Source organism: Gopherus evgoodei, chromosome 2, assembly GCF_007399415.2.
Source record: "Gopherus evgoodei ecotype Sinaloan lineage chromosome 2, rGopEvg1_v1.p, whole genome shotgun sequence".
NCBI lineage: Eukaryota > Metazoa > Chordata > Testudines > Testudinidae > Gopherus > Gopherus evgoodei.
In genome coordinates, this window is record NC_044323.1 from 77,891,270 (window position 1) to 77,905,081 (window position 13,812).

At 42.9% G+C, this 13,812-nt stretch overlaps 1 protein-coding gene across 8 annotated transcripts in view; it reads left to right on the plus strand.

Annotated features, from left to right (window-relative positions):
- Positions 1-13,812, plus strand: part of POMGNT2 (protein O-linked mannose N-acetylglucosaminyltransferase 2 (beta 1,4-)) — a 165,912-nt gene that overhangs the window by 62,082 nt on the left and 90,018 nt on the right. For 4 of the 8 annotated variants that reach the window (XM_030551040.1, XM_030551041.1, XM_030551043.1 and 1 more), the window contains one exon: positions 2,113-5,708. The exons of 3 other annotated variants lie outside the window; for them this stretch is intronic. In XM_030551040.1, the coding sequence (XP_030406900.1) occupies positions 2,205-3,941 (1,737 nt within the window). In that variant the 5' untranslated portion in view covers positions 2,113-2,204 and the 3' untranslated portion in view covers positions 3,942-5,708. Of the gene's footprint in view, positions 1-2,112; positions 5,709-11,034; positions 11,623-13,812 lie in introns of those variants that run through there. One more of the 8 variants, XR_003998848.1, reaches the window with a different exon arrangement.

Below are 13,812 nucleotides of genomic sequence, written 5' to 3' on the forward strand. Positions count from 1 at the left end.
TCCAAATTCCTCTGTGTGTGTGTGTGTGTGTGTGTGTGTGTGTGTACACGTGTATGTAAAAACATATATATACAAAGTCTGCCTATTACATTATTCTGAGTATGCTGTCAACCTGCCATGCAATTCTTTCCACAGTTCAACAGTGTAGAAATAACAACGCCAATGTACGTCTGACTTAGAATGCAAAGGGATCAATACTAATTTATTGGACTTACCTAAGCATGTGTGAGTTTAAACTTACAGCAAAAATCAGTTTAAACTACTCCCTACAAATAAAATTAGAAACGGTTTGGTCAGACATAGACCAATCAGAAATTGTCCTTCCAATAATTCCCCCTGAGTCTTGGCTACAATTTATTTGCAATCTGATTAACAATGAATTTGAGACATACTGAAAATTGGAGCACAGGAATGCTGCATATGAATTGGTGCATAAATTGAAGTCCTGAAGAATATAACGTAATTGATGCGCAAACATAAACCAATAGCAAACCTAAATGAAAGGAGGCTGGTGCCCTCTCACATGGAAATTGCCAAGACCTCTGCCATTGGAAAAAGGGAACACTGAGTCCCTGCACCAGCACATAGAGATGAATCTAGGGTCAGATTTTCAAAAGTGTGCCGATTTCAATGGGAACAGAGCAAGGCTAATGCTGAATGCCTTTGAAAACGTCACACTTGGAGGTGGGGAATGCCTGGAATGTGTTTCTTTTAGACATATCAAAGGTTACCTGTATTGGGAGAGTCAGCTGCACCCTTGCTGGATGAGGGTGTGTTCATTTTAGTATAGCTGTGACCCCTCAAACAAAGAGCCAAACTCTCTCCTGTGCAGATATTTAGGAGTAGGCAACTCAGACCCATCGATCCTCGGCTTCAACCAAGAAACACAGTATAATTTGAAAGTGTGGAGCCCCATCCCTCCTCCTGGGCTGGCTGAGCTCTGGGCCAGTGTTATGCTGTCATGAGGTAAAGCAGCCTCAAGGATGCACTAAATTACTCTGGCTGTCAATAGTCCCAATCCCCAGCACACTTCCTATGACAGAAGCTGGGAGGGGAATGGAGTAGGAACCACTCCTCTGTGTTGCTGGAGGATCCCCTGGCAATTGACTTGTGGTTGGGTACATTACTGTTTGACTGCTCTGTGTTGGTGGCCTGGCACAATGTGGGCACAGCATAGCTGAAGATCCAGGCCTTTGTTTCCATGCACTCTGTTTCCTGTTTGTTTGGATGAAGTTGGCCCACGCTGTTGTTTACTAATGGATCCAAGAGCCGTGTGACTCTCCACAGGTTCTTTGCATCCACACATCCACCTGCTAACCCCTCTCTTCCAATATCAACATGATTCTTGCATCAGCGGCTGATGTTGCACCTTCCTTCCCACCCCTTTCATGCTGTGAAGTAGCAATCATGTAGGAGAGGTAACCGATAATGATGTGTGAGGCAACATTAAAGTCTGGCCAGATAGCCACATGGGACCATACTTTGGAGAGAGGAGCCAGCTTCATCCACCCCGACCTGTGAGAGCTCAAGCAATGAGAAGCACTGCTGTAGTCGCTTCTCATGGGGTTGTGGAGTCTGCTGTGATGCACCCCCTCCACCTAAAAAACCTTTCAAAAAGGGCCCAAGTGACTTGCCCAAGACCACAGAGGAAGGCCATGGCAAGACAGAGAACTGAACCCAAGTCTCTCAGGCTCTAAACACTGGGCCATTTGTCCTCTCTGCTGATCTCTCCTATTGTAAATAGTTTGAGAAAGTTAGGTTTGAAGCATATTCCTAGTGAAAATAATTGCATAGATTGCCTAATATACATGCACAAAATTAATCTTGACGTTTATTTTACTTAAATAGTAGAGATTAAAAGTAGAGGGGAAGCTGCTTTTCATAGCTTCTCCCAATATTTTTTTCACCCCTTTGAGTTCAGTTTTGGACAGTATCTTACCTTCATCTCTCTCCCATTTCCTGTGTGTGTGTGTATGTGTATGTATGGGGGGGGGGGAAATACTGAGAAATCAAACCTCTTTTGTTTTGTTTTTGGAATACTTAAAATATAATTTATAGTGGGGATGTAAAAATGAGATTCCAATGGCTTCTTTCTTGTTTTGTTTTCTACAGGGCTTTGCTTTCACCATGTCAAAGAGGATTAATGATGTCATCTCTTTCCATTGTGTTCCCCACCTGTCGTCTTGGTAGGGTCTAGCTACAGAATGAACATAGCAGCGGTGTTTAATGCCCTGCTAGTGTCTGCCCTTGCAGCTGTGCTGTGGAAATACATCAAGCTGCGAGAGCACGTCTTCGTGGTTGAAGAAGAGCTGGCCCTCACTCGCCAGTCCCAGGAACTCTCTCAGGTCCAGATTGACTACCATGCGGCTCTTCAGGCCCTGGTGGAGGACGGTACCAGGATGGTGTGCACAGGCAGGATGCACACGGATCGCATCTGCCGCTTTGAGTCCCTCTGTTACTCCACTGAGGCAGAGGAATTTGTCTTCTTTCACAGCAACGCGTCAGTTATGCTTCCCAACCTTGGCTCCAGGAGATTCCAGCCTGCCTTGCTTGATCTCTCCTCGGTGGAGGACCACAACACCCAATATTTCAACTTTGTGGAACTGCCAGTTGCTGCATTGAAATTCATGCCAAAGCCGGTCTTTGTGCCTGATGTGGCGCTCATCGCCAACCGATTCAACCCGGACAACTTGATGCACGTCTTCCATGACGACCTCCTCCCGATCTTCTACACCATGCAGCAGTTCCCAGACTTGGATCTGGAGTCACGACTCTTCTTCATGGAGGGGTGGAGTGAAGGCCTGCACTTCGATCTTTACAAGTTACTGAGTAACAAACAGCCACTCCTCAGAGAGCAGCTTAAAACCTTGGGCAGGCTCCTTTGTTTTACCAAATCTTACGTAGGGCTGTCCAAAATCACCACATGGTACCAATATGGATTTGTTCAGCCACAAGGACCAAAGGCGAACATCTTGGTTTCTGGCAATGAGATCAGGCATTTCTCCAAGTTCATGATGGAGAAGCTGAATGTCAGCTTGGAAGAAAGTGCCAGTGAGGAGTATATTGTAGTATTCAGTCGAACAATCAACAGACTAATCCTAAATGAGGCAGAACTAATCTTGGCGCTTGCCCAGGAGTTTCAGATGAAAACCATTACAGTCTCCATAGAGGACCATTCGTTTTCTCACATTGTACGTCTGATCAGCAATGCATCCATGCTAGTCAGCATGCATGGAGCCCAATTAGTGATGTCTCTCTTCCTGCCAAGAGGGGCCACTGTCGTGGAGCTCTTTCCTTATGCGATCAACCCCGAACACTATACCCCGTACAAAACACTGTCAGCGCTCCCTGGCATGGATCTCCAGTACATTTCCTGGCAGAATACTGATCAGGAAAACACTGTAACCTTTCCTGACAGGCCATGGGACCAGGGAGGAATTGCTCACTTAGACAAGGCAGAGCAAGAACGCATAATGAAGAGCAAGGAGGTTCCACGCCACCTCTGCTGTCGGAACCCGGAATGGCTTTTCCGTGTCTATCAGGATACAAGAGTCGACATCCCTTCCCTTATCCAAGTGATCAGGCAAATGGTGAAATTAAAGCCTGGACCCAAGAAGCAGAAGTGGACTAGTGGTCTGTACCCTGGCAAGGTTAGGGATGCTAAGTGTCAAGCCTCTGTCCAAGGTACTAGTGAAGCGAAGCTCTCTGTGTCTTGGCAGATCCCCTGGAACCTTAAGTACCTGAAGGTCAGGGAGGTGAAATATGAAGTGTGGATACAGGAGCAAGGTGAAAACACTTACATGCCTTATATTTTGTCACACCAGAATCACACCTTTTCAGAAAACATTAAGCCATTCACGATATATCTGGTGTGGATCCGCTGCATCTTCAACAAAAATCTCCTTGGACCTTTTGCAGATGTGCTCTTGTGTAGTACGTAACCCACTCTCTCTCTCTCATGTGTCGAGTCCTTCCTTGCACCCCACCCCATCAGTGGTTTTAAAAACCTGTTGTCCTGTAGTTTTTTTTAGAGGGCTGAAGAGGACCAGACCATGCCAATTCCTAAGTGCCCATTTTATTGTATTTAATGTGTGAATTCTCTAGGTGGCATTTATTTCCATTTGGTGTAAGAGCTCTCTGTTCCTGAAAGTAACCTCCAGAAATGAAATTACAAGCTGAATACCTGTAATTTGAAAAGCAGAATGGAAGTGAATCATGTGTAATTTGCTAGTGATTTGAATCTTTCTGTCGTGCAGTGAGTATTTAAGTGCAACGTTAAACTACAATTATATGGCTAGGTGGACAATTGTCATCGTCTTTCCCCATTATAACTTATTTTTAAAAGCTGTATCTGTAACTCAAGTACAGGATTTGGTACAAGAGTATTCATTAAATTATTGTAAACCCCTTCAAGAGTTCTTTCCTCTTCGTATCTGTCAAAATGATAGTTTTGTAAGAATTATCCAAGTTCATGGTGAAATGTATGTGTGGGTAGCGCTTTCTCTCTCTTTTTCTCTCTTTTTCCTTCCCTCCATATTTTGGCTGGGAGGAATAAGACTGCAGCATCAATTCTGTTTAAAAATCAGGTTTTACTCTACCCCAGTAGCAACACAAAAAACTGTTAAAAGGGAGAAGCAACAGACGGAAGATGAAAAGGGATGCAGTGGGTAAAACAGCTGAGCGTGGGTGGGTAGTGCAAGCAGTAATTATTATGTTTTAAGGTCTGTTTGCATTTTGTAAGCTGTAGACTAGTCTACAGTTCTGTAGGATGGGTGGGGAATGGCGGAGGGAGGGTGATGGGGACAGTTTACTCCAATTTAACAATTTACATAAACCTTTTGTTTTCTGAAGTACAGTATAACCTTGTTCACAACAGCCACCAAGGGACTAATAATTCTATGGACACTTTAACTGGTGGTTGCTTAACTCTGATTAATAGGTGAGCTCTCTTATGGGAACAGAGATTTTTAGTGGCTGTTAGTAGACAAGACTACAGTTAACAAGTAATCACTAGCACGTGTCACTCTATTATACCGAAGAGAAATTGTGTGCTATGGGCCAAATTCTGATATTGGTTACTCCGAAGTCCAGAAGAACTCCACTGAAGTCAGTGGCAAGGGCATCAGAACCTTTTGTAGAGGAGGGAGGGGGACAAGGGCAAAGTGGATTCCAATGTTCCTGCCCCCTCCCGCCCCCGCTTCTGGTGCTGGTGGTCAGTGGCATTATTAAAGATTTACACTGTGGATCAATGTGATCAGGATCTGGTGCTGTGGTTTTATCCTCTTAATTTGATGGATTTCTGGGACTCTAAAAAGGGTCAGATAAGGCTCTATCCTGCAATCATCTAAATGAGTATTTCCAGGATTGGGCCCTTAATTATGTTGCTTTTGAGAGAGAGGTCTGTCTGACTGGGCTGTATTTATGAAGTAAAACCATGTAGGGTCAGAACTCTGGGTGCCTAAATTAGCCTGCTGCAGAGAAATCAAGGGGATTTGGTCTATGCTGTACTTCATATCTTATTGGGTACGGTACTTGAAGAATTTAATTCATAACTAAGGTTAAAGAAACTGGGAAGTGCTCCTTTACACAGCTGCCTGTGCAGAACTGGAGTGGAATGGATTGAGGTCCATTAATGGGATACCACCTGAGAAATGAGAAGTCTCCAGGCAAGATTGTGATATGATATGAAGTGCTAAAAATGTGATGACTAAAAGGAGGGCTGGAAAATAAATAAAATGATGTACAAAGTAGGCCTTGAGGCTGGTACGTATTCTGTGAATGCATTTCCATTAAGTTTGGTTTTGTTTTCAAGCATGGTTTGGAGTTTATTTATGATGAAGTCACATTTTCTTCACAAATGATGAATGATGGATGAATGATGATGATATAGTTGAAAGGGGACTGTTGATATTTCTATCATCCTGTGTCTTCCTAGGACTAGATGAACTACTTGATGAGTAAGGTACTACTCATTGTAATGGTGGCTGTTTCTGGTCCCTAGATCTGCAAGGTCTCCATCTGAAATGGGCCTTCAAAGCGCTGAACCTTGAATTTCTTCTTACAAGTATTGAGAAAAAAAATCTCTTTGGATATTAAGTTCTACGTGTTCTGATAACAAACTCTGCTGATGTGACACATGTACGTGTGTGTGTGTGTTGCTCAGGTGCCGTTTTTTTAACATTCATTTTTAGAATGCTATTTTGCCAGCCCTTTACCCATAATGTGGACTAACCCTTTTTATTTCATTAGTTTTCTATTGTAGCTAACTTCCTAATGTTTGCAAATTGGTTACAGCACATTAACTTATTGTCTTGCCATATCCACAGTGGCATCGTAACGTCTCTAAACATAGTTGTTGTTTTTTTGTTTTTTTTACAGACAATTAACAGCTTACAGTAGATATGGATTTACATTTTTTGAACCATTACATTCTGTTGACTTAACACTTATACAAATGTAAGGTGATGAATTGTGCTAGCACCTTTTTCAAGAAGAAGATCATAGATGTTGGGTTTAGTTTGCGAGTCCGGGGATGGTAGCCTGTGATACACAGGAGGTCAGACTCAGTGATGGTCCTTTCTGGCCTTGAACTTGATTCTGTGCTTTGCAAAAAATGTGTATGTTCAGGTGTTACTTCCCCCACCAGTGTGTTGCATATTTGTGTAAGATAGTAATGAAAACAAAGGGTAAACATTTTTTTCCTCATTACTGAAGTGTAAAAGAAGGGAAGCTAAACTACAGACATCTTGATTGTAACTGTAGAGATCTCACTAACCCTCACCCCAATACAAGAATGTCTGCAATAGGGCTTCACTACCCCATCCTGAGCTCACCTTGTGTCTACCAGGTAGCAGTGAATCCATTCAATGTCAAGGCCCAGACCCTGCCCATAGCTGTTGCGATTCAGCAAAGCTCTATTGACTGCAATGGTACTATGCTGATTTATGCCAGCTGAAGATCTGGCCTGGCGTTTGAGCCTTCTCTCTGTAGTTGATTTATTTATTTATTTATTTATTTTGTATTTCCACCAAAACTGTGAGGTTCCACTCCATTTTCTCTTTTGTCGCCCACAATCCATCTGTTTTACTTCCCATTGTCCTTGACGGCTTATGACACAGCCTCCGTCTTTCAGGTTGAAGAGAACTTGACGGAGCTTGATTCTGTCAATGCTGCTCCTTAATTAAGCCAAACAGGTTGCTTTGCATTTAATAGCAATGCCTTGTAATGAATTTGTATGCTCCAGACAGTTACTGCTAATGTATTTCTAACATTCATAGGTGTTTTTGTTCCAAAACATAGGGTTCTACCAATTAAGCTAAAGGGAAGCGCCTTTCAAAAAGTAGTAGTAGCAGGAGTAAGTCCCTAGTGGGCTGCCGCTACATTGCAACATCGCTCCCTCATGCACACAAAACAAGTACAGTGTAGCCTCTGTGGCACTCTCAAGCCCTGTCTATACTTACTGTGGTAAGTCAACCTAAATTACACTAGTTTAGTTATGTGGCTAACATAACTGAAGTTGACGTAGCTTAGGTCAACTTACTACAGCGTCTGCACTGAGCTATGTCAACAGGAGACACTCTCCTGCTGACTTACCTTACTCTTCTTGGAGAGCTGGAGTACCAGTGTTGACGGAAGAGCGCTCTGCCGGTAAGTGTAGACACTGCTGTCCTGGAGCATGAGAAATGGAAGGCGTTTAAATCCTGGATGCTCTCTTGAGCGTACTGCTTTCAAGCCAGTTTAGAAAATGCCGTTAGGTAAGTGCCTAATTGTCTAGGACAAGGGTTCTCAAACTTCATTGCACCATAACCCCCTTCTGACAACAAAAATTGCTACACAATCCCAGGAGAGGGGGACTGAAGCCTGAGCCCACCCGAGTTTCACTGCCCCAGGCTGGGAGGGGCCAAAGCTTAAGCCCAAGAACATCAGCCCCAGGTGGGAGGCCTGTAACCTGAGCCCTGCCATCCAAGGCTGAAGCCTTTGGGCTTCGGCCTCAGCCCTGGGCAGTGCAGCTCGGGCTTCAGCCCCAGACCCAGCAAGTGTAATGCCAGCCCTGGTGACCCCATTAAAATGGGATTGTGACCCACTTTGGGGTTCTGACCCACAGTTTGAGAACCCCTGGTCTACAATATGAAGAAGAAATATTCTTATTTTAATTGGTGTAAATGCTAGGGCCACAGGACCCCCTTATCTTCCAGTCTCCCAGGAAGAATTGCGTGGAGGAAAAACGGAATGGAATATTTATCAGATTGCATATGAAAAGGGATTGAACTGCCAATATTGTTGTTTATGGATGGGATTTTCAAAAACACATAAGTGACTTAGGTGAGGTCCCAGTGATTTTTTTTTCTTTTAGTGGTGCTTATGTTCCCCAGTTATTTGTATGTTTTTGAAAATTCCACCCTGTAATGAAATGTCCTGCCTTTTCTGTAATCTGACCTGAAGCATGTTTCCTGGGAAGCGTTTGTTACCCAAGCGTTCTTGTTACCTAGTTACAAGAATTTATACATGATTGGAGATGGAGACCTGTGAATGAAGCATATTCAGCAGGCCCCTTCCATAAAGAAGAGCAGTGTGGTCATCTTTTGCTCAATGTGCTTGGAAAAACAGTTGCTGTAGTGGTGAGTTCTCTGAAGAATCTGAGAGGAATTGAAGCAGTTGCACAAGGTAAAGAATAAAAAAAAAAAAAATCAGAGATGCTGTCTCAAGACGAGCCAGAATTGTTTATGATGGGAGGGACTAGTCCCAGGGCAACTTGACTGGATGCTTTTGGGGCGATTGGCAGCTGGAACCTGTGTTTTTTGAGGAAATTACTAGAGTTCTTATTAGTATGACACTGACTAACAGCAGCTTTCCAGGGACCTGGTATATTGGAAAGTATTAACATTTAAAGTTTAATATTTCTGTATTGTTTGATTGTCTTTATAGAATGAAATCATTTGAGCTGTTCTTAATCCTACTGCGTGGTTAGTTGTATTCATTGAATGGCTTTTGAAATCCTTGCTCTGTGTAAGAGACAAGTAGGCTATCGTGTAGAGTTTAAGTGATTTAAAGTTATGTGACTTGGATTGCTCCCACAGCGGCATACGGGATGAAGATAGACCGTTAGGCTATAAATCAAGACCTGTGATATTGGTCTTGGGTGAATGATACTTTTATATTGATGAAATTCGGATTTCACTGAGAGGCTGAAGCTCATATTCTCTGCTGAAGGCAAGCCTGCTGAACCATTTGGACGGATGCTGTGCTGGGGGAGTGAGTTGGTGGCAGTTACTACTGATATTTAGTTATGCCAGCGACTAGCTGTATTGCACTGCCAATAAAACTCTATTGTAGCTTGCCTCAGCACCATTAGTTGTCAAGCTGAAAATACAGAAGGGTAAATCTAATCTGATCAGGCCTGCATCTTCCATCAAATATGAGTTGCTATATCTGTAGCAGATTTATTGTGCTCTTTTTTTATATTGGGCCTACTAACCTATTCACTCTTTTGGCTTCTCTATTTAGCTACCGCACATATATCTTTAAAAAAGTAATGCTGGATAGTAACCCCTTGGTAAAACTAGACTTATGGACTAGCAGTCGGTGGCAAATTTTATGTCTCAAAATGACTAGAGCTTGTCAAAACACTAGAAAAATAATTGTGGTGATATCCAGGTTTTCATTTTGCAGGGTTAAAATAGACCCATATTTTTCTTTCAAAGTTGATTTTTGATTTTTCTTTTCATTTGTTTTTCCTTTATTTTTTCCCAGTCACTTTTGGATTTTGAAAATGACTGGGAGCAGAGGGGAAAAAGGGAAAAGAAGCAAACACTCAAAAAAAATGAAAACATATATTTGAAACATTCCCACTAATGTTGAAAATGAACAATTTTTCATTTTTAACAAAAGCCATTTTTAAATGAGATTTGTCATTCAAAAAATGTTGACTTGCTCTAGAAACGAGCTTTGATCACTTAATTCTCCACATTTCTGCAGGTAATATGTGACTAGGAAGGGGTGTGTGTGTGTGTGTGTGTGTGTGTGTGTGTGTGTGTGTGTGTGTACACATACCCTTTTGAAGTATGTACATTGGGGTGACCTGGACTCCAGTAGCTGTTAGTCCCTACAAAATACCATATATCTGCATGTAAACTGACAGGCCAGAATTTCAGGCCTACTTTTTGGAAGTTGTTTTATTCATGGATTGGAGGGGGCCCTGAATAGGGGCACACACTAGCAAGAGCTTTTTAAGGGTGCCTTACAATCAAATAGGAGAAATAAATGCCACTGGCGCTATGGAGCAGCTAGTCTGGTCAGAGTTGCAAACCCAAGCCAGACCAAAAGTGTAAACATGGAGGCAATGTCCCCACCCAATAGTCAGGGCCATCCTAAGAGGCACCTTTCCTCACCAAGTAATTTCAAGCAAAAGCCTGACTAGCCAAATGGAATTTGCAGTGTTTCCAAAGTTAAACTGGGGCGTTGGCCGCACAGCTGGTAGCCAAATGGGGAGTGGTTAATTTTTTTTTTTTAATTTCATGTCAAAATTTTGACTAGCTCTATTTGTTGGATCAAAAGGGAAAGCAAATTCCAGACTGGGAATCTCTCCCCTGAAAAGGCCATGCTGCTTGCCCAGCCACTGAAAATCTGGGCGCTGTAAATGTGATGTGTGGGGAGTTTGCGTAAGCTGGCATGTGAGTTAACAACATGGTGACCATACTGGTATTAAAAAGCAGAGCTCCCCAGTCATGGCACAAAGCTGCTGCAATAGCAGGGTCCTTCTGCACCCTGGAGAACATCCATCAGACTGTTATTGTGGGAAGAAATTAATGGAGATAACACCTAGATTTAAAAAAAATAGTTAAAAGGTAAATTTTTATTGCAAGATTAAGCACAGGTTGATCAGCATGACTCTAGCAGTTACTGGGTTAAAGTATCTATGATGTTACTGAATTGAGACAGAACATCTCACTTCAGTAGGAAAGATTCAAGTTCACATTTTTTTGATACTTCTATTTGCATATTCTGACACTTTAAAATGCTCTTATTACAGTGTTACCACACACACCCAATGAATGTCAACTACACAAGTACTGCAAAAATGAATGAAGAGGAACTGTTTTAAGGATCTCCAAAGCAGCAACTGACTAGATGAGAAGAATTGAAAGGGACCTTATGTCAGTAGCTAATTGGCATAGCTGAGGTACATGCACTCTCCACAGCATGCCCACTCCCTATACCAAGGTGGGAATGCAGTGACTGCATGCAGGAGCTAGCTCCATCACCTACAGCAGCTTTATGCTAGCAGGGAACTCACTTGCACAAGCAGAATGATGCAAAAAGCCAGAACAGACTGGAGAATCCTGCTCTGTCACTCTGGAGGCAATGATATCTGGTTGGAACTGAGTCCTTCGAGTTGGAAGCCCAGGTTCTGTCCCTGACTCTCGCACTCCCTGACTCTTGTGATCTTGAACAAACCACTAAGGCATACATTTTCAAAAGTTTTCACCAATTTTTTTGTTGACACCCAATTTGAGTCACAGCCTGATTTTTGGAGATGCTCAAAACTCCCAACTTCAGTTGATGTCATCTGAAACAGCTGGTGCTCCGCATCCTTGAAAATTGGGCCGTGGAGTCTCAAGCTGGGTAAGCAAATATAGGAGACACTTCTTTTAAAAAAAAGAAAAGAAAAGTGTGTGTGTGGGTATATATATAATGTGGCCCAAACCTGCTTGCTGTGTTTCATGAGTATACCACTGTGCCTGAGAACAGTCCTATTGACTTCACTTGGGATCGGCAGGGTCAGGGCCTGAGAGCTTAACCTATCTGCCTGAATTTATCCCACCTGTGAAATGGGGAGAATGGCCCATTCCCAGCTTTTTAAAGCCTTTTGATATCTTCAGATGAGAGACTCTAGATAAGCACAATTATTTAATTTATAACAAACAACATGAGGATTTTGAAGGTTTTTTTAAATTAATGTTAACACTCAGCTGTTCAGCTATATAAATAGCAGGTTTTATTTCTAAAATATTTTTGCTTCTGGTAGGTTTGTGCATTGTGAGATTTTGTAAGTTTATGAGATAAAAGAACATTTAATTTTTCCCTGGTGAATTTAGGGTAGAAGCACTCTTGGAAATACTTTCAATGTAATGACTGATAATCCATCTGGGATGTGGGTGGTATGAAAAGCATTGCCAGCTCTGTGTGTATCAGGCATCATTGTGTCAGTGAGATAAATCCCTTCCTCCAGAATGTCTTGTAATGGACTTTGGGCTAGATTCTCAGCAGGGGCAAATTAGTATGGCTCCAATCAAGTCAATTAATCTATGCAAATTTATACCAGCCGAGCATCTGGCCCTGTGTCTTTACCATCTCCAGTTGTCTCCAGCAGAAGTGGTTACTACTAAATTAATTATTGCACATTCAATAGCCAGATAAATTGAGTAATCTGTTTTCTGTCATTTTTAAATTTGTTGCTTTTCAATATAATTGAATAGATAACTGGAAGTGTTGGATTTGCCTTCTCTTTAACATTCATTATTGTATCCCTTCCTCTTTTTCTCCTTGCTGAAGGACATGTCTCTCATATGGAAGGCTTCCTCTGCCTCTGATCATTTGTCGCCTGTCTCTAAACCCCCTGTTTCTGCTGTATCATTTTAGAGCTAGGGTGATGAGAACGGTACTCCAGATGAGGGCATTCCATTGACTCCAATGTGATATCGTCAGTTTGTTTCCTGTCCTATCCCATATGCTTCCAAACATTTGTACGCTTTTTTTCAATTGCTGCCTCGGAGCCAGACACTTTCACTGTGCTTTCCACAATGGGCTTCATCCTGAGTTTATGGCTAATTTAGCAAAGCATCTGAGTGGTTCAGATTATCCAGATATATTGCTTGCCATGGGTGTTGCTTTGCACATGCTGTTGAATTTCATCTGAAGTCCCACATAGCCTTCTGTAGGCTTGTCTAAACTGCACTGGTGTAAATGTATATATATATGTATGTCACTGTGTGTGTGTGTGTGTGTGTGTACACACACGTACCCTTTTACCCCGATATAACACAAATTCAGATATAATGCGGTAAAGCAGTGCTCCAGTGGGGTGCGGGGAGGCTGTGCGCTCCAGCGGATCAAAGCAAGTTTGATATAATATGGTTTCACCTATAACGCGGTAAGATTTTTTGGCTCCCGAGGACAGCAGGGCCGGCGCTTCCATTTAGGCGACCGGGCACCAGGATTTGGGAGGGCGGCAGACTGCTCCGGTGGACCTGCCGCAGGCGTCCCTGCGGAGGGTCCGCTGGTCCTGCGGCTCCGGTGGAGCATCTGCAGGCATGCCTGTGGCAGGTCTACCGGAGCCGCGGGACCAGCGGACCCTCCACAGGGACGCCTGCGGCAGGTCTACCAGAGCGGCGGGACCAGTGGACCGTCCGCAGGGACGCCTGCGGCAGGTCCACCGGAGGCGCGGGACTGGCGAGCCGGCCCTGCGCCAAGGGCACCAAAAACCCTGGTGCCGCTCCTGGAGGACAGTGTCATATCGGGGTAGAGGTGTATAAATAAAAACACAAACACACACACACAACTGGTTTTAATATAAATATTTTAAACAAAACTGGTCCTATCAGGGAAACATTGAGGGAAGCCTTATTAACCTTTAGCCATGCTGAAATTTGACCATTTCTTTTCTTTGTTTCCTTAATAGCTGCTAGTGCAGGATTTGGCAAAGCCTTTTTGAAAATCTAAATAAATTTATATCCAATTTTTCTCCCTTGTCTACTATATAGGTATCCTATTCAAAGAGTATCAGTAGATTAGAAAGGCATGATTTTCCTTACA